The following is a 22,318-nucleotide window of genomic DNA, read 5'->3' on the forward strand; positions in this document are numbered from 1 at the left end:
GCCATTGGCATCCATATCTAAGGGCTATTTGTGCAGAATACGTCACAATGAACCAAGTGAAGCAGTGTATAAATTCCTGTATACCCCCTGTGCCAAAGTGTGTAACTTTGCAACCTGTAAAGACTGCAGATGGCGATTTCACAGAGGGAATTCCTATCTGGTGGTGCCACCCATTGTCCTGAACGCTACACAGGCCGAATTTAAGGTCTACACAGGACAACTTTTTTTCGAGTTTTTTTGAGGAGTACCTAATCAAGCACGGTGTGTTTCCTACAGAACTCTTTCACTCACAGACCCTGACCCACCTATGTCCTATCTGACTACTTATTAAAAGAATATACAACTTCTTACCACTAATCAGAGCGCTCAAGCACCGCCTCGAGCTATGACGCTGCAGCTGTCTCCAGCACCATTGCTTGCTGGTGCCACCCGTCACTGTCTGCCACCGCCCAACACACCCAGCGCCACTCCCTATACCACCTGCGCCACCGCTTGCTGCCATGCACTGCTGCCTTTACCGCCAAGTCCAACATATGTGAGTAACTGTTTCATAAGAAAATTGTGCTGAGAGAGCCGAAAGCCTGCAGCTTATTGGCGCTTACTCATGGGGTGCTTCACACTGTTCAGAAACGGTCCAGTTAGAGCAATACTCAACTGTGTCTCATCGAATTAAAGTTGCGGCATATTTGGTAGTGTCTTACATACTTGCTAAACCGCAGTGTCTTCACACATATCATTTTTTAAATAAATTTAATAGAAAAAATGATTTACTACCATTTTACATTTTACAACAAATACAGTGCAGTTTTACTGGGAACACAGCCATCAATTTGGCATCATTTATTCACATCATAATGTTTATAGCAAGGCTCATACATGGAAAGGAACACATAATTTTTAAACAGTTGAGGCAGTAATTTACATCTGTGTGAAATAGCACATAGCACAGGTATAAGTTGTATAGGAAACGAGTAGTAGTCTACATTATTCAAATTGTTAAGTTTTTCAGTAAATTTTCTATGATTGTCCAAAAACATTTAACAAATATTTCGTGATTTCAGCCATTCGAACATGAAATAGGCAGTAGTAACTCAATCGTCATCATCTTGAAAGCCATGATCTTCCATCTGAATCGTGATAATATATTCAGGAACATACAGAACGTCTGAGTTAAGTCTGCAGTCGCCGTCCTCCCTAAATAGCGAGGTAATGGTCGACATATCAGCGGAACTCACTCACAGAAGACACACATTGACCTCACTTAGGTTAACGTCGAGCACAGTTGTTCCAGAAAGCTTCAACACCTTGTTCATTCTGATGATAAACTGGCAATAGAGGCCAGTATATTCGTCTTCTATACTCTGATTTTTATTCCTTGTTAAAAGTTGCGTACACTGCTGAAAATAATGTACCCTGCTGGAAAAAAGATTAGTGCACATGGAAAGACGACATCGATTTTGATCCGGTGACGGCATATGCCACCTGGTGTGTAGTAAATCTACTGATAATGGTTTTAACGTCGTCCGTGAACAGATAGCATAGTGGCATTGCTACCAGAGTGCCATCTGTGCGTAAACCATAATAGGGAATGCTCAATGCCAGAATGCTCAGTGTGGTGCAAACGCGTGAAGCAAGCAGTCAACCACGCACGAAGACGCACTCTACACCCAACTGAGCGAGTTTGAAAGGGATGAAATTGCGGTCTACCAAGTGGCAGAATAGTCCATTCGGAGGACTGCCACACTAGCTGGTCGTGCTGAGACTATTGTGTAACAATGCTGGTATCAGTGGCCAGTGAACATTTTCACACCTGCAGATGAGGTTCTGGACAACTCAGCACAGACGCCCACCAGGATCGTCGTATTGTAAGAGCAGCAGTGACAGATTGTACAGCTACCACAGCACAGATAAGAGGTCTTATGAGCCCAGACATGTCAACACGTACTGCTGCGACCTTTTTACTAGCAGTGAGACTATGGACATGCACATCTGTAGCCCATATTCCACTCACGCCACAGCAGCGACATACACAGCTCGAATAGTGCAATGAGAGGATCACTTGGGAGATGGAACGGCGCACTGTGGTCTTCAGCAGTAAATGCAGAATCTGCCTGCAGGAAAGTGATGGTTGTTTGCACATACGATGTAGATCTGCTGAGGGCTGTCTCGTAGAGGACATTCACCCAAGGCACGCTGGCCTCGCCCGAACCTGTTGGTCTGGGGTGGGATAAGCTACAGCTTCCGTTCACTTGTGGTGTTTTTAGAGGGGATGCTAAGCAGCGCTCGGTACCAGCAGAATGTTGGTAGGCCCTTTACTTTGTCGTTCTTGCAACGGGAATGTGAAGTGTTGTTCCAACAAGATAATCTTCGCTCACTCACTCTTTAGGAGATACATGCGTGTGTGTTCTCTGCAAAATGCCCTGTACGTCACTGTGAGCACAAAGTCTTCATCGTGATAGAGTGGATGAAACATCCCATTCACAAGCATGTCGTAGGAACCAAGTGGCCCTGCAGTGATGATACTGGGAGGTGGAGGAGAAAGAAGAATGGCTCATTACTTCCCGATAACTTATGTGCTTTAACTATAGGACATTCAGACTGTGGGAAGAGTAAGCTTTTTCTAATACTGTTATCACATCCTGAGTGGGTACATTCCGTAAATGTGTATATTTTTTCAAAACCTCTGTTTCAGTCAAAATGTCAGCTATTGCAGAAGATCTTGCATGGTTCTGAGGGATTAATGTACCAGACATTCAGTGAAAGCAGCAGTACTCCACCAACTGAAAAATGAAGCTAAACAATGTATTCATGTTGACTGACATCACAGTGGAAAATGAGAACGAGATCGGGAAATATTTTCGCTTTGGCTACCATATGCAAGTTGACACAATTTATTTAAGGCAGACATACTCAAGGGTCCTGAAGCAGTTTGTCCAGAATAAAGCAATCCTTATTATCGGTTTCAAACAGGAACATCTGAATTTATAGCATACAGGAATTCGTCACCATGTGTGGGATTTGCTGGAATAATTCTCAGTATGGCTTTCTGGTCACTGATAAAACTAGAAAACTGAATGAGGGTCAATTTAGACGAAACTTCAATGAGATTCTGCATTAAAGGTAGTGTACCAGAAAATAATCCTGTCAGGATATTGTATGCTCTCGACAAATTCGCATAAATGCAGTGTGCTCACATGCAATTAGAAAAACTGAAACAGTCTACGAGAATGTCAATGTACAATTAAAGAAACTGGATGGGTTTATCAAAGGATTAGCTATGCAAATTTAGTTTTACAAGTTCCTGATTGGGAGAAAAATGAAAGAGCCCATCGACATAAATCTGAGACAGAAGAGTTAAGAAGGTGAACAAACCATCACCACAACTAGCTCCACTCCTCCCCCCCCCCCCCCCCCCCCCCCACACACACATCCCAAAGATGTGTACCATCTCGAAGTGCGATCAATATGCGACAGATCATCGGCAAAACGCAAGGGATAATTGAGATGTGGAAAGCGATTCCTTACAAACTGTGACTCTTAAAAACTGGACAGTTGGATTGCGAATAGTGTCTCTCCGAAACTTCTAAACCTACACAGAAAGTATGAAACAGGTCTCGTGCATGGTGGTGGCGTAAGATAGTGGCCGAGGAGAAGAAGAAGAAGGAGGAGGAGGAGGAGGAGGAGGAGGAGGAGGAGAAGTCGAGGAACGATAGTCTATTATCAATTTCATCAACTGTCACATTGCTAGCAAAGTAGATATGACAATAAAAGAAAGTGGATGGGTTTATCAAAGGTCAGTCGGTATCAGCCATATTTGCTCAGGAAGCTACTTATATGCTTAACGAAGGACACCATCCATGTTGGAGACAGGGAGCTTGGTGAAGTGGAGCTAATATTCCTAAAACCGTTGAACACCCGAATGTATATACTGAAAGAGAAGATATCATATGCTGAAATACTACAAATGACTAATGCACATAGAAAGACAACGCTGCAAATGAACAATATAGAAGCACAAACAGTTAGAAATACGTTAATGTACGAGACCAGTGTTAAGCGCTGAATATGGCAAAGGACAAGGCGTTGACATTAAGCATAAAAAATGAAGACATTGTATCTGTAGTATGTATATTATGATGACACCAAGGAAATGATAGACCGACTTTGGCTACTGACAGCATCAACCACCACAGAGATTGCAGTTCACGTGATTGAAATAATATCGATCATCTCAGGGATTCGGGAAAGGAGCATTATTGCATAATGGAGACGGTGGTCTGTGAACTTCGTAGGTCTGCTGGATAAACGTTACACTGCAGACGAGTCATAAGGCGTGGTCTGGGTGATAAATAGTAGGCTAACCTCGTGAACATGAGAGAATACTCAAGATCGAATCCAGCGTTCAAATAAATTCGAATTATCATCGATACATATTCTGAACTCGCCTCGGCCCTTCCTGTGAGGGCTGAGATTTGGAGGGGCATTACACAAGTGTTCAAAGAACTGGTGCAGGTTGGTAAAAATCGGTATCGTGACACCCTGCAGGCCGACCGCAGAAATGAATTTTACAACAAGTTTTCAAGTTGGTAATGGAGTAATACGGAATAAACTAATGCTCAGCATTCTACCACATGAAAGATAGTGCTGTGGAGTGTCTGAACAGAACCATAAAAACCGTATGTGGATGAAACTTAATCTTCGTGGTTCATACACATGACTAGTCCTTCTCCCACAAATTAATGTGGAGTATTTTCGAACTGATCATCACACGATTAAGATGAGACCTATCGAAGTACATGACAATACACTTCTAAATGCAGCATACAATCGTATTAAGGTGGTGGGTCCATGCAAGCTTCTAAGTTCAATGTACGTGACTTGGTGTGTATTTCGAATTGAAAAAAAAACTGTTTGAGAAGTCTGTCGTTGCAAACTGCCCAACAGGTATAATTACGGTGTCAAAATTACAGGGGACAAACCCGAGAACCTACATCTTAAAGGAAAGGAATCATGCAGAAATTACAGGGAGAATTTATTCAGAATAATTACAAAACAGTTCTGAATCGAATGTGTTTCTCGTAGAGCATGTGGTAAGGCATCACGGGAATAAGGCTTTAATGAAATAGCCTGGATTTCCTGCATCACGAAACAATTGGATGAACGATCGCAATTTGCAATATAATGACACGCGCAAATCTCAGACAGTGCAGTAGCTTACCGTGAGTGCTAGGAAGCGTAGCAGCAGAGGTGGCGGTGATATTCTGGATAACCTGCCAGTTGAAATTCATATCCCTGGATACAGTTTATGGATCTGGCACAAAACCGAAAAAGCATCTGGCTCGTGGTGATAAGGGAATTAATCTGCCTGACAAAAAAAAAAAAAATGGCTCAAATGGCTCTGAGCACTATGGGACTTAACATCTATGGTCATCAGTCCCCTAGAACTTAGAACTACTTAAACCTAACTAACCTAAGGACATCACACAACACCCAGTCATCACGTGGCAGAGAAATACTTGACAAAACCTGCAAGGAGCATGATTTAACGTACTCTTCAAATCAAGGTGTGGCAGAATGTCATGCCGCATATTGAATTTTACCCGATAAAGTGACGCAAATACATCTAGAGTGGACAGAGGCATAGGACAACGTATTGCAACACTCACAGTTAATAAAGAATTGAGTACCAAATTTAAATTGGAATAAATTTCAACTAAAGAAGAAGAAACCTACAGGTCAATCAGCAGTGGTAGTGGCAAAAAGTGTCTTCGTCTTGAAGAAGTGAGTAAGAAGGGACCATGTCAAAAGTGCAGAGGGTTCTGCCAGTATCTAAGACTTCTGGTGGAATTACCTCGTTTCTAATTACAGCATTGGTAGTACTTTCGGCCTCGTTGGTGGGAGGAGTTGCTGCCGTAGTCCGAACAGTGAATAATGCGCAAAAGACTCAGGAGAAACCACTGGAATCTAAAAGGCATAACAGGATGATAGCGACCATCATTATCAGTAAAGATATAGATTTAAAACCATCCAAGAAAGGTCTTGGGTTGTTTATTAAAAGAGTCCCCTAACTACACAACCCGACAGACTGTTACCAATACTGATCTGCTTAAATTCGTCAAGAAACTCAAAATCCAAAGATTTAGTGGTGTGTTGATGTGGAATATTTGTGAAAAATATTTGAAAATGAAAGGAATTTGGGATCGTAAATTTGGACGTTGCAGTACAATAGACATTAGTCAGGAAGGCTCAATAGGATCAATACCCAGTTTCTTTAGGAGTCAAAACATTTTGTGGTGGTGGTAAGTTCCTACGGAACGAAGCTGCTGAGGTCATCGGTCGCTAGGCTTGCACACTACTTAATATAACTTAAACTAACTTACGCTAAAGATAACAGACACCCATGCCCGAGGGAGGACTCGAACCTCCGCCGGGGGAGCCGTGTGAACCGTGCCAAGCCGCCTTCAGAACGCGAGGCTACCTCGCGCGGCTGGTTTCCGGAGTCAACTTTTGGCTCATAATAATGAGAAAATTTACGAGTTGGATCAACCAATAGACATTCCCCTGTCTGTCAGCATGACTAGTGTTTAGTATACTCTCGCAATGAGTTATACATCAACTAACTATTAACGGATACCATAGAAGGTTTTTTCTCCACTGTGAGATCAGGATACAAACTTGTTGAGATTCCCAGCAGTATAATACATCTCCCAGCGACTATGCAAATGTTAGGCCATCTCGGGTTGTGCATTTGTTAACCATGACAGAAAACTGGTTGATTTTCGAGAAGAGGAAATTGTGGCATGTCTTCATCTTAAGCAGCAGTAACAGCACTGCTGTGGGCATTAAGTATGAAAACAGGGCACAAAGCAGTCAGTATTTCAGCCTGCAGCTGAAAGACAAGGCGATAGTATGTCAGCATTACAAATTACTGAAGTCGATATGAGTGAAACCTCGCAATGATGTCACTCGAAATAGCAGCTCCAGTTCAATACGACATACAAATCAGTCGTTAGGAATACAAGTCATACGAACGTTTTGCTTCAACGACGTTCAATAATAACGATCATATTAGAATTCTGATTTAGCCTCAAGACGATTTAACAATTCTGAATAACAATTTCCCACATGAATAAGGCACGTTTATAAAGACTGACGCAGGTGGTCGAGCACAAACATCGCTACTTACGTATGATTCATTTGCCTTCTTGTTTCAAGCAATATGAAATAAACTTAATGGTGTTGTAGTCGATAGTATGAGAAAAAATGGAACCACAACACTCAAAACTTACGTATCTGCATCAAATTTGGACCTGAGTGTTCTACAAAATGCAAAATAGTTCATTGACAGACCGATCACATTAGTATGTGCATCTCTCTCAAAATGCTTATAGGACTGTTTGAAGACAATAAGCAGGCCATTATGAACTGCAATTAGGAAATGATTTTTGTTCACATTGTTACAGGTAATAATGCATACATTCAAGAAGCACAAGAAATGGAAAATAAAATTGTTTTGCACAAATTAACATGGAAAGTACTGCACGTTTCTACATCAGATGAGGTCTGCCTGAAACTTTTATGTCTCCTAGACTCTGGAGGTCAGCTGCCATTAAGTTTCTGTTTATGCGATTTCTATGAGTACCCAGTTCTACCGACAACTTCATGCCTCGATTCATTATTCTAAAGCTGCAGACAGACGGAAGAGGGAATGTGACTAAGGATTCCATCGTATTTAGCAACTGTGACCTAACCAATCCAAAAGTGTTCCTAAATTCAGTAAATTAACCGGACGATAATCTACAACTTGTCTGGAGCAATGACAATATCGATCTATTGACAATATGTATTCGAGATTTGGCTCTTCTTATTATGAGAGCGACGAATTTGGATGTAAGCTCAGCCCACAGAAGTTAAAGAATTAGCACCAGTTGGCGTGATTGAAGTGACTGAAGCAATAGAAATGTATCAAGGCAAGTCCTACAAAAATTCGCATTGAATTTCTATCATCAGATTAATTCTCCCAAAACACATCAGTGCCCACATTATTCTTGCATGATCATATTATTTACTCGCTTCTCACAGGAATCGCGCGGCAATTAGTGTAAATGTGGTAGAACTACTTCATACCAGAGGCGATCCTCGATGACATCTCAAAGTGTGAGCATCGTCACAGATCTGCAAGGGTTTCACGACTAGTGTGGACAATTTGTGCTCAAAAATGTTGCATTCCTTGCATTCTAAAACAGTGGGCGAGTACTGACAACGTTCTCAGCAACCGTTGCTACACTCAAACACTTTAAAACAGTAGGCCAAGTGCCAAGACTCGCCAGATAGCTGTTTGGTTAATCCATACTCACTACAGAAAGTGGTGATACGACGATGGACTGCAGTATGAAGAAATTGTGACATTACTCTGAGTCTATGATCGTAACGGCAACATTATATGCGTCAGAGGTCGAAAAAAGATTTTGTAGCTTCGTGACATTTTCAGAAGTGTTTCAGTAAGGAACATTGGAGATTATATGCTCAACTATTTGGAGACTCAGGAGAAAGTATTGTGGTGGATATATAAGTGATTATATTTGTAAAAATACAATGTAGATTTTAGAGGCCATAGAAAATTATTTTTTATCATTATTTTTAACATTAATACAAGCATTTTCCCTTCTTAGAGTAATTCAACAACGATAAGCCTCTTAATGAAACATAACTATGAATTGCTAGTTACATTCCATTAATTCAGTTTAATGTTTAACCAGAAAGACAAGCTAGAAAATTAGTTAATCTTTGTTATTAAAATTTCTTGTTACACATTCCTAAATCTTTTAAATGTATATTTTTCTGCAGTAATCATAAATATTGGGACTTTGATGTCCATATTAGTTAACATGAACATTTCCTTGCATTTTGTATTCACAAGATAAATAAATATTTATTTTTAAACCTTTAAACAAGTTTAAATTTTATCTAACTACATTCATAATTATAGTCTTTATTGCATTTAAGACATGAGTACACCTAACTGAGTTTATATTATTTTCGAATTATGCAGTTTGTAATTTTTTAAAAACATTTTTGAACTAAATAGTAAATAACTGGTGCTGTAGAAGGTTTATTTTTAAGAACTTCATCATTACTTTCAATATTAAAAAAGGTAAGTAGTTATCATTCTTCGGTTTTGTATTTAATGTTTAATTATAAATATAACTAAATTAAGTTTTTCATTTATAATGTCTATTTGAATATTCTAATTTACAAAAATCAAGAAAATAATCAACAGTGATGTAATTTTTAATTAAGTCATGAGCTCCAACTGCATCCGCATATATTAGTAATTCTAGATTTAAAAACTTAAAAATATTAAGTTTTTAAATCTAGAATTCCTAATTCTAGATTTAAAAACTTAAAAATATTAAGTTTTTAAATCTAGAATTCCTAATATATGCGGATGCAGTTGGAGCTCATGACTTAATTAAAAATTACATCACTGTTGATTATTTTCTTGATTTTTGTAAATTAGAATATTCAAATAGACATTATAAATGAAAAACTTAATTTAGTTATATTTATAATTAAACATTAAATACAAAACCGAAGAATGATAACGACTTACCTTTTTTAATATTGAAAGTAATGATGAAGTTCTTAAAAATAAACCTTCTACAGCACCAGTTATTTACTATTTAGTTCAAAAATGTTTTTAAAAAATTACAAACTGCATAATTCGAAAATAACATAAACTCAGTTAGGTGTAATCATGTCTGCATACGTCTTGACATTTCCGCATGCAACCCTCTTAAAAACACATCGAGTGCTCTCTGTTCAGCTTCTTGCAAAATAATTTCATTAACTACAGCACCGTGTTCTAACTCATTGATCCATCCATTGACTTCCCTTATCCTATCTGCAAACTGCTTCACAGTTTCCATATTTTTCTTAGTAATTACCTGTAATTGTTTCCTATTGTGTCTGATACTATTTCGTTTTGTATATCCCTGAATTAACCCTTCTTTAAATTCTTCGAATTCTGTGGCTCCCTTAGATGTTTCCGTATACCCTACAAAATTTTTGCTTCCCCTGTTAGTCTTAGTTTTGCAACACTCAATAATTGCTTATCAGACAAACCTTTCGTCTCAGCCAGATTTCCAAGGCCTGCACATACTCGATTGCCATACCAAAAAAAGGAGCAATTAAACTTACCACTGACAACTCTACATCTCGTTGTGATGAACATGATCCTACCAACACAGGCAGTTCTGTGTTATCTATTTTTAATTGTACTACCTTTTCTAACAGTATGCATTCTGCTTCCACCTCTCACACATCTTACGTCTCTTGTTCTGTCGAAGCTTTGTCCTTGACAACACATATTTTGAGAACTAACATTCACGAGACAACGAAACAAAATACATTAAATATATTCTTATGTCTATTCATAAGCCACCTCCACTCCAGAATTGGCAAGCCATATGCACTGAACACGTATAACATTTTACTGGAACTGATTTCATACATGGCACTCAGAGACCCTCAAGCTTACGCTTTGCACATCTAACAGGCACTAACCAGACGTGACTTACATTATCTTTAAAATTATCCAAATCCACTGATTCTCTAATTGCAATAAAATCTACTTCACAAGATTCATGAGCATCAGACTTCTTCTCCATGACCAAAATACAACATTTTCTTTTTTAGTCACCATACCGCAAACTGTAGGTTCAGACATTGCTCCAAGAAGGTGATGTAAGTGTTTTGGCACCAGTGTTAAATGACCCTTGGGTTGTAATCCGTGAAGAGTGAAATGAGGCATCAAGACGACAGTAGAATTGTTCAGTTAATTTCTTTATTCCAGCCCTTGGCCATAGCACATCAGGAACAGCTTGGTGGAAGTGTCCAGTGGCCTCTCATAGGTCTAGCATTGCTGACAGCGTAAAGAGTGTGACCAAGCGTGGTGTTGCTGTCAGCACCGTCTCCAGCTGCGACCGTGATGACAAGGCGGCGGCACAGCTGACTAGGGCCGTAAACTCCCTCCGGTGAGCGGACTGCTCCCACATGACTCAGGGCAGGCTGCCCTGTCTCGTGGTCAAGGGGCGAACCCCATACCGTATTCTGGGATGTCGCTCCAGGTGTCACAGTCTCGTGGTGTAGGCTGTGATACTGAGAAGAGAATGATCTAGTACACGAACGACTGTGTACTTGTACACTCCAGATACGATTCATTTGGGGCTTAAGGCACACTTCCATGGTGGCAAGCGAGGATAGGCTTCCGATGACATGGTGTTATGAAGTTCCTGATGCCTGCTAGTTTCTATTATTGTTTAACAAATAACAGAAACAAGTCTCAGCATCAAAATATAAAGTATGGAAAAGAAATTTTGGGAATACATTTGTCTAGGTAACATATTTGAGTGATTAACATTGCAAGACCACAGCTTAATGTGAGCGCAACACAAGCCATTGCAAGTGTGGAATGTTGGTACATAATAACTGTAGGCACCCCGGGGGTCCCGGTCGCCTACGGTGGACTGGAAGCTGAGCGGTCACCTCTCCAGTTGTCAGGATGCTAGGAAATGACTGTGAACGCGTCAGAAACGCCAAAGAAACATTATTAAGTCGTGATACCTTTATTCCTGTCGAGTACAATGTGGCCCGCGTAACACAGGCTGGCTGAGCTTGGTGATATCAACGACCTTCCCCGAGTCCTCGCTGACTCGGAGTGATGACACCCGCACCGGGCCGCACCAGTCTTGCTAGCGTAGCGCCGCGTGCTATGACGTAGCGGTGGAATCGCCTTACTTCGGCCGCACATGGCTAGTGGCGCCCGGACGGCTCAGCGGCGGACAGCAGGCCGCTGCACATAGGAGGCTCCGGGTTGGAGTCCTGACGCTGTTGGCACGAGAAGCGTTCTCGTAGTGTGCAGTGTATTCTGTCCCACTCAGTCTTCTTCCCTGCTCCTCCTGGTGGCTCGTCCGCGGTGGACGGGCGGAACGGGCTGCAATCCCCCAGCGTCGTCGGCTCACTCGGTTGTGATGGCAGATGCACAGGGCCTAGGCCCCGCACGATCTCGATGATGGCTCACTGATGTGGTCAGCATTTGCGGCGAGCGAGTCTGCCGCGATGTCTGCTAATCCTGGGTTGATGATTGACAGCGGCAGCAGAGAGGACCAGGGCTGGTACCGTCCCCTCACGTCTGCTGCTGGATGGGCCGCCCTTACTGCAACATCTCCTTAATAAAGATTAACATGTCGATCGCCGAGCTGAGCGCTATGCAGCGACCCAGTACACATCTAACTGCAAGTCTAACTGCGAGTCCCTTGTTGCTATCAAAGCTGGCGTATTTAAAGGAAGCACGAGCGACGTCCTGATGTCATGCTCGTTTGTAATGAACGCATTCGTTCCACTTATACTGCTGATTTATGTGTCGTACTCGCCCCTTAGGTGTTCTTGTGACAGAGTTACGTGTTGTTATGGCACATTTACGAGAAGTTGTGAAATGCAGTACAGCTGACGCTATACCTCTGTCTTACACTCTACGAAAGTCTCCGTCTGTCTCTCGCCTGTTGTGTGTAACCCGGCCATTGCCCCTGCGTGACGACACATTCCGATACGTGTGCAATCGTCTTACCTCTTGGCTAACATGTTGCCTCTGGCTCTCGGCATAGGTAACGAAACTTTGACAATATTCCACGTTTCCAACTCTTTACTATTCCGCGACACTACACATCCCCCTCCTTTATAAGAAAATTCGTCCAAAATTTTACAATTCTGGACTTACTGGTTGTGCACGCCATACTTCCTTATACTCGACAGGTATCTTACAACTACTCCTACAACACTGTCAAACTTTTCTTATCCACTAATAATCTGTTTACACTTAATACTGATTCCAATCTTATCATTGGTTATCTATTTACATTACGTTCCACTATTTCCGATCCATCCCATAGGTATTTGATGTAAGGATGTTATTTCGGAACGAGACATCTTTTCCGTGTACAAAAGTAAGTTGCACAAATAAACACTAGAACTAAGATTATGCTAGTCGTTGACACACCAAATATGATTGTGGTTTGCTTACGTTTCTCCCGATATTGCTGCACGTGCTGCAGTAGTTGATTAACTGAGATCTGCTCCTTTTCTGAGATAATCAGGCTATCTAAAGATTGTAGCAATGTGGGATCCAAGAACTCGTTAGCAAACGTTAGGTTCTGGCGAGGCAATATGTGTGGTGGTTCCTCTGGATAATACAAGATAGGCTGTGTCACGTTAATCATTGTTGTACCTGTGAAAGTAGCTGGTAGGTGAAAATGCTTCCCCACTATTTCACATCCAGTGGCATTAATCAATAATCCACTGCCCTGCAATTCAAGCTTTGATGTATCTGTCAATCTACCATTTCTGTAACAAGTGGCCACTACGGTCTCTAGTTCGAGTAAATCCAATGTTCCCCAACTTTCTGAAATTTCGGTCTCGGAAGTAACACCTTCTTTTCGCATTCTAAGGTTCCCATATTCCCCAAGAACAACTGCATCTCACACGAATGATTGTGGGTTGCCACCTCCTTTGCTGGACAAATAAAGACACTTCCTCTGAAACAGTCTGTCAAATCTTCCGTAGACATTACCACATGAGCACTCCTCCGTCTTGACACTAACAACACTTCCCGAGTTTGCACTTGCACCCACTTCCCAAGTGCACCCCATCTAATTGGATACGGGTGCACTGTATAACACTGGTACCGCGAATTGATACCCATCACTGGTATTTGCACTTCTACGTGTATACTCGCCTGATCCGTAATTACTCTCACTTTAGACATGCGATAGAATAACGGTAAATTCCGCTTCGCCGGAGGCACGAGATGACGCACTCCTTCCGAGAATTCTTTCTGCGCTTTCAGGAACGCCTTCAGCATCTGATCTGGACCTAACAAAGTGGCACTCAATTGACCATGCACTGCGTGATACATAGCTTCGTATAACGCTTCCAGTTCGACACGTGCATCATCAACCCTGTCCGCTAATGCCCTCAATAAAGCTGCAACTTGTATTTTCCCGTCTATTCTGCTCAATCTCGCCTGTATAGCCTCTATATCCCCATTAAACACTTTCCTGGTATTTGATGCATACCGTTCCAGGTCTGGCGTCAACTCCCGCACTGTTCTAGTGACATTCAATATCCCCTGCTCCATGTTACCTATACGTGCCATGTGCCAATCCACTTTCGACTTTGTCTCCTCCGCCAACTCCTGCACCTCCCCCACTGCACTATTTAAGCTCCTTATATCTTCCTCGTTCGCGGTTCCAAACACTGTTTTCAGCAATTTTCCCCCTGTATCCAACCACCCTCGTTTTCTGGGAACGAGCGTCTGCGGGACCACTTCCGTTACTTGTTGCAGCTGCGTTCTCAGCTTTTCGTATGAGAGTTTCAATTCCTGGTACTTGTTCCGTATGTCTTAAAACAACCCCTCCTTCTTCATGGCTACCTGTAGCACCGTAAACCTATCCTGTGGTGTCTGTACATCATTCCTCACTCCCCATATACTATACGTGAACACAATTGTCCACCTGCGGCTTGACAATACCACGTCTAATTGTCTTGCAAACAAAATTCCCTTATCTAGTGGTTGCACCTGCACCACGTCTCCTCTGCAACAGTGTAGCAGTACCAGACTGACGAAAAGTTTCCCGGGCCACATCCTGGCACGGCACCTGAAGGAAAAGGAAGCCATGTCAATCGCTCCCTTCCTTACCACGTCTAAAACACACAAATGACAAGTAAAAACTACACATACCTTATTACCTAATAACAATAAATACGACATGTTCCTCCCAGAGGACACTTAATCTACTTATCCCTAGACCTAACTGCGTAAGGAACGTTCCTCTGCTGTTCTTTTAGCTTCGGTACCCTCACACCCTTTGTTACTGATGGAGGAATCTGCGATAACGCATCCACTGCGCCCTTAAACGGCTTAATCCTACTCACATGAACTACTGACGACTTGGTTGGTAACTGCAACTTTACGTTCACTGAAGACACTATTTCATTTACCTGATACGGTCCAGAATATTTCGTCAAAAACTTCTTCGTTTTATCCTTCGGAACATAAGGAATAGCCAACAATACCCATTGACCAATTCTGTATTGCGGCAGTTTACCTGTTCTTTGCGCAATACTCTCTTGTTTCTTCAATTTAGTATTAGCACGCCGTACCCTTTGCCAAATCTCTCTCAATTTCTTGGCGAAATTCTTCACTGACTCATCCTGTGAACCTACCTGAGGTTTGAGCACATCAAATGGTGATGGCATTTTCCCACCATAAATTATCTCATACGGAGCGTTCCTGCATGAACTTTCGCGTTATATGCGCTTGTCAACAGATTTAAATACACATCCGAATCCGTATGTTCTGGATTTACGTAATGACTAATCATCGTAACTAACGTCCTATAAACCCGTTCTGTTCGTCCATTCGACTGAGGATGAAAGGGGCTTGTCCGCAATTTCTTAACTTTCAATAAACGGCATAACTGCTTCATCAGCTCCGACATAGAGTTACTACCCTGATCTGTAATTATGGTATCAGGCACACCATGCTTCAGCAACCAGTTATTTACTAAGGCTTGCGCAACAGTGCTTGCCTTCTGATCTGGAATAGCTACCATTACCAGATATCGGGAAAAATGATCTAATATTGTTAATACGTATCGATTACCCACTTGGGTCTTGTTAAATGCTCCGATTACGTCTAATCCGATGAATGCGAACGGACGATCCGCTTCAGGTAGTCTCTGTAACTGAATTTTCTAATAACTTAAATCTGCTCTCTGCGCACACGGTATACAATTTTGCACATATTGCTCTACATCACTGCGACGTGTCTTCCACGAAAACCTTTCAGCTACCCGTATATCAGTTGTTCTTTTACCACCATGACCCGACAATACATGGTCGTGCGCTTGTTTCAACACTTCTTCCCTCAGCGACTCCGGTACTACGACGCGTAGTCCGCACTTCGTCTTCCTGCAAAGCAACCCATCCTGCATTTCAAACTGCGGTTGCGTTCGGAACAATTGACACTCTCTGTCAGTGGCTTGCGCCTTTATCCACTCATTCTCACGTATGCCCACAACTTGTACAGCTGCTATTTTTCTACTAAGCACATCTGCATTCGTATGTTTTACCCCTGGTTTGTCAATTACCTCGTAGTCAAATTCACTTAGTTTCAGTGCCCATCTCGTTAAACGACTCGTAGGATCTTTCAACCCCAACAACCACTTCAATGCTGCGTGATCTGTAATCACCTTGAACTTACACCCATATAAATAACAGCGAAAATACGAGATACCGTAAATCACTGCTAACAATTCTTTCTCTGTAGCTGAATAATTCTTCTTTGCCTTATTCAATTGCCTGGAAGCATAAGCCACTGGATGTTCCTGTCCATTAACCCTCTGAGAAAGAATACAACGTACAGCAATATTACTAGCATCACAAGATAGTATGAACTCTTGTTCGAAATCAGGAAGTAGCAACACTGGGTCTGATGTTAATATCTGTTTGAGCTTCTCGAATGCCCCCTGACACTGTGCTGTCCATTCAAACTTAACACCTTTCTTTAACAATCTCGTTAATGGATGTGCAATTTCCGCGAACCCCTTTACATATCGTCTGTAGTAATTACATAAACCGACATATTGCTGAACTTGTTTAGTGGTCCGTGGTACTGGAAAACCACGCACAGCCGACGTTAGACGAAGATCCGTTCTTACCCCTACCTGACTGATAATATGCCCAAGATAAGTCACTTGCGTCTGAGCAAACTGACATTTCTCGACATTAAGCGTAAGATTTGCCGCTCTTAGCCTACTAAATACTTCGTTCAGTCGTTCCACATGCTCTTCTATATTACGCGAAAAAGTAACAATATCATCGAGGTATACCATAGCAATCTTCGGTTTCAGTCCCCGAAGCACACCATCTGACAGACGCTGGAAAGTAGCAGGAGCGTTTTTCAACCCAAATGGCATTCTGCGATACTGAAAGTGACCAAAGCTTGTTTTAAAGGCCGTCTTCGGTCTATCCTCGGGGCTTACTTCTATCTGATGGTACCCACTCTTTAGATCTAGTGTCGAAAAATATTTACACCGACCTAGGTTGTCCAATGTTTCCTTGATGTTCGGTATTGGATACGCATCTGTTACAGTTCGTGCGTTCAAAAAACGATAGTCACAACAAAACCTATACTTTTTAGTACCGTGCAATGACTTCTTAGGAACTACCACTATGTTGACAGACCACGAGCTTTCATTTTTCTCCATAATACCGTCCCTTAGCTGTTGATTAATAAATTCTTCCACTAGTGGTTGTAGGTGTTTCGCTATCCTGTATGGTTTTCTATAGACCGGCGGACAATCGCCAGTCGGTGTACGATGCTGTGCAATAGAAGTTGCTGGTAATTGACCTTCTGAATTAAACAAATCTAAATACTCTAATAACAAAGCTTCCATAGCTTTCCGATCACCATTCTCCAAATGACGAATCTTATCACGTAGTACAGATGCCTTGACGGTTTGCTTGACGTTATAATCACCTTGGGATTCACCTATATCCTCATCGTAGAGTATTTCCAAACTTGCTACCACTAAACCCTTTGGGAGATCCACTTCATCTGCCCCAAAATTATCTGCACTGACCGGAATCATCAGTTCCCCATTTATATCCGTTACGCGCACAACGCTCCTCCTAATAAAACAATGCATTTCATCCAATGCTTCACTGCTCTGCAGTGGCTCCACCACACTTAGTCTCTACTGTGGTACATCGGTAACTACTGACAACCAAACTAACTTCCCTGTACCCGAAGGCACTTTGGCATGCGTAATCATCTTTAATGCCCTTGTACGGGGTTCAATTGGTGACATCTTAGCAACGGATGCACCTCGCGATGTAGAAACATTTACAGCTTTTGTACCCATTGAAAAGAAGTTTCCACTAAGTTCAACTGTACGCTGTGAAAGACTAATTTTGGCATAGTGTTTATCGAGGAAGTCCAGTCCGAGAATCACAGAGTACCCTTGTCTCACAGTTGGCAACACTTCCATTTGCTCTCCGAACTCTACAGTTCCAATCTTAAAAATGAGCTGTGTTGTACCCAATGATTGCAACTCATTATTTCCTACTCCACGTAATCTATATCTAGGAGTACCTAGTCTTCTCCTACCCACGATGTCTAGACCAGCAACAGATACATGTGCCCCTGTATCAATCAAAAACTTACATCTGTTATTCCTTACAACACCTATCAAGCAACAATCCGTCTCTGTACTAGTTTTCACCGTACTTCTACTTACCGGGAATGTCTTGCGACGGACGAAAAACTCCCGATCCCGTTTAACGCTTTTCCCTGTTTATTCCCGTTACCATTCTGCTAGCTACGACACTCATTCGCCTTGTGACCATAAGGTTTACAAGCATAGCACTGCGGCTCTCTGCATTGAGCCTTCACGTGACCTTTCCTCTCACAACGGTAACACTTCCTCTCCGACGCAAAGATGCGTTTACCATTGCGAACCCTTGTTGCAATGTCTATCGCCTGCACATGCGTTGCAATACGCAGTGCTGCAGCTAAATCCCCAGGATTCTCCATCCTAACCCTACGAGAAAATTCTGCAGGAATTCCCCTGAGGAATACTTCGAGGGCTCTATTTTCTGCCTCTCGTAGTAATACACGGTCCGCATCAGGAATACCCGATAATTCATAGGTCTGCGAATTAATTTTCCGTATCCTATCTGAAACACTCAAGAGAGAACTCAAGACTTACGTATTAGGGACGGTATAGCCACCACTGTTCTGCCCCTCTCATCTCTTTCTTTCTCCTCTCCATCATAGCTTCGAATTTTACCATTCTATTTCTCTTCCTCTAACCTATCTACCTCTTCTACATCTCTTTCACCCCATTCTATGGTCTTATGTATCTGCTTGATGAGAATAACTCACAAGCTGCAAGAATATAACGAGAAAATTCCCAACTAGCAATAGGACTGACATTCATAAAAGAAAAATATGTTTACTTTCATATACATAGTCATTATTATTATTATTATTATTATCATTCTTGATTGTTATAATAATTTTTTGATTGTTATAATTATCATTGTACTACTTTTATAATCTCTATTTTTTTTCTTTGACATTAATACTGTAAAACATGTTATATGTCCTTAACGTTCTGTAGAAACTGAAATTTGTTGAATCTGAGTATGCCTGGTTAGGTGTAAGAGAGGGCCTGAAGGCCCTAATCTTGCCCGGTAAAGTAAATGCATGAATAAAAAGACTCCACAGTCTCACTGACATTCTGTGACAAATTAGCTAACCTCTCCCTAAAAAATCTTGCACTATTCTGCTTACGGTATGTTTGCCGTAACCTATCTGCCAATTCTTCAAACGTACTCGCCTTACTAAGCGTCTCATCGTACAGTCATACCCAAAAGTATCCGAACGACCTGAATTGCATTTCGCCTGATTCGCATGCAACCCACATAACGCAGCTGTCTAGCAGGTCCTCTAATCGCTCCTTGGTACAGTCGTTTGACAATTGAAAATGGTCCCAACAAGTCACCACAAGAAAATTCTGATCTGTATCGCAATAACTCAAGATATAAAGTAATACCACGATTCTACAAATATCAGGGAACACCTTATCACAGATAAGACTGTCCTTAAGGCTTGTAAGTTCACATTTATTGCAATAAATGAAATACGTGAATTGTTACCACTCTCATTGTTACTTCAGATAGGTAATGCACGTAGTAAGTTGGTCGTATTCTTGATTTCCTCTTCAAAGTATCATATCGTACTTGTTATTTAACACAAAATGACATTACAAATTTACGTTATTCTCTAGCAGCTAGTTGAGAATATGTATGAACTTCAAATGACACGACGAACCGCCTCGTTCTGCATATGGATTCAAACCCAGGTAATGCAGACTGAGATTTCGTGACTGACGAAAACTAACAGACATTCCTGACTAGGCATAGAGAGAGTGATATACCTCGGTTTTAGACAGTATCAATTATCAATTAGCAAATATCAACTTTAAATTACATAACGTAAACATTTTCAACGGGCGCGATTTCCTACCGAGCATCTATTGTCCCTGTTAACAAACTACGAGAGTGATAAATATTGCTTCTTCACAAGTAACTTACTTGAAATGCCGTGAGGCAAAGCTTTGTGTTGGACAGGGATTCGAACCCAGAACCTAATAGGATTGTTATCAAAGCACAATCAACTGTGACACATCGGATTATCTCGGCAGTAGCTAGATGTTTTAACTGAAATGACGAGACGAAACATTTATTTTTTCCTTCCCAGGACACCAACCCGGCACCTATCGCTGTTATATTCCAGAGAAATCGAACGTTAAATATGGGTTTGTTACACCAGCAGCGACACGTGAGCATGTTTGAACTAGAAATAATATGACGAAGAGTTCAGTGCTGACTGGGAATCGAACCCCACACATATCGTTATTGACTACACACAAAGAGACGTCAGCTACCGAATTCTTCTCCACCAGCAGCTCGTAATAACATCCTTGAACTTACAGTGATCTCTCAAATAGTTCTGTGTCTCACTGGGAGTCAAAAACGTCAGATATAGTTAGTGCTGACAACGAATGAAAAATGCATTAAAAATCAAAATTATTATCCACCAGCAGATAGGTGTTCTCATGCTACAGCTTGAAAATACATAATGAAATTTTTAGTGCCGGCCCAAGATTCGAACCAGTTCACCCGCAATCTGTGGAGATGTTGAGGAATCTGCAGTTTTGAACAAACAACAGATAGTAGTCGAGCTGTATTGTCACGAAGGGATCAAATTACGCGTTATGGGCGGTCTGAGTTGCATTCCAAGTTCAGAACCAATTTTATCCACATACAGAAGCTCAAATAAGAGGTGGAATAAGTGTCCTGTGACCCTACATAGCGTTTGTTTCGTCACTACAAATAAATAACTAGTATAATAAAGATTACAGGTGATAGAGTTTCCACATTTCGCCACTCCTGACTTTACTGTGGTTCAACCTAACGTGTACTTGGTAGAGAAGGAACAGCATGTTTAATGTAAATTTCAGACCACAATGCCATTATACCTCTTCACTTGGCGTAGTCAGAAGAGAATAGAATCTGTCTCTCCGTATTAAAAAATCATCAGCAGAAGTTGGACTCGAACACATACCACCACCACCACATGACCCTATCAGCAATCCAACAGACCACCAATCACTCTTCGCTGAGGCTCATTTTTCTTTTATAATACCGTTGCGGCACACTCGATGAGAATTCTGACACACTGACACTCTGTAGTGGGTTTCAGCATGTTCAGTACATTCATTTACTTGGTTGACCGAATTGCCATGAACTAGCTGCCTCGGCTACCCAGTGCATACATTCGACTCTATTTTGTAATCACCAGAATAAAATCACGTAACTGCCACCTACACAGAAATGCCAACAGTGTAGGATGCAAAATTTAAATAGGAAGTGTTCCTATCCATTTGAGCTACTCTATTGCGCTTTCTGTTTGTTGAAAACGTTGTGCAGTGCAAAGCAAAAGCTGGAACTGTCTGTGTCACAGAAGTCTATATCCGACCATATGCTTTATCTCACAGCACTGTGGACTGCGGAAGTTCTGGAAGAACTGCTGTTGACTTCTGGAGCTACTATAGCTATACGACAGTTAGTAGCGTAACGGTAAGTGTCGCGCACCGTAGATAAGACGTCGCGATACCTCTTACACTCACTGCTACATTTTTTAAAACGCAATTCTGCTGTCTGCTGAAGTTATCAAATTAATGGAACTTTGAACATAATTTCGTTCACTTCTCAACCCAAAATAGCCGCATGTGGAAAAAGGACTACCCTCTGCGACATTTTGTTCTTTTCAGGTTTCATAGATGGCCAGGCAGCAGATGCGTCTCGAAGCTTTTGTATTATGTATGGGGAGAGCGCAACGTGCCAAAATAGTCAGAAAAGTATTTTCTACATTAGCAGTCCTCTGGCAGTGGCATTTTATTCTTCTTCAAACCTTGTTTGACAGCTTTAACTCAGAACAAGTTTTCTACATGTATGTAATCAATAAACTGCATGTGCATTGTCAGACTGTTATAGATAACATCAGAGAAGTCGCATATATCGTTCATGATTAATTTCTCTCTCATGTTTAGTATTGTTTTAACAACAATAAAAGAAACCTTACGAAAATTGTGCACTGTATTATAAGAAATGAAATAAAACTACCCAC

At 41.5% G+C, this 22,318-nt stretch overlaps 1 protein-coding gene across 1 annotated transcript in view; it reads left to right on the plus strand.

The window, feature by feature from the left end:
• Nucleotides 1-385: 385 nt before the first annotated feature.
• The window catches only part of LOC124555986 (rho GTPase-activating protein 45-like), a 672,894-nt gene continuing 650,961 nt past the window's right edge, over nucleotides 386-22,318 (plus strand). The window contains exon 1 of the mRNA XM_047130031.1: nucleotides 386-535. Within this exon, the coding sequence (XP_046985987.1) occupies nucleotides 386-535 (150 nt within the window). The remainder of the gene's footprint in view (nucleotides 536-22,318) is intronic.

The sequence above is a fragment of the Schistocerca americana genome, chromosome X (assembly GCF_021461395.2).
Source record: "Schistocerca americana isolate TAMUIC-IGC-003095 chromosome X, iqSchAmer2.1, whole genome shotgun sequence".
In the NCBI taxonomy this organism is placed as follows: Eukaryota; Metazoa; Arthropoda; class Insecta; order Orthoptera; family Acrididae; genus Schistocerca; species Schistocerca americana.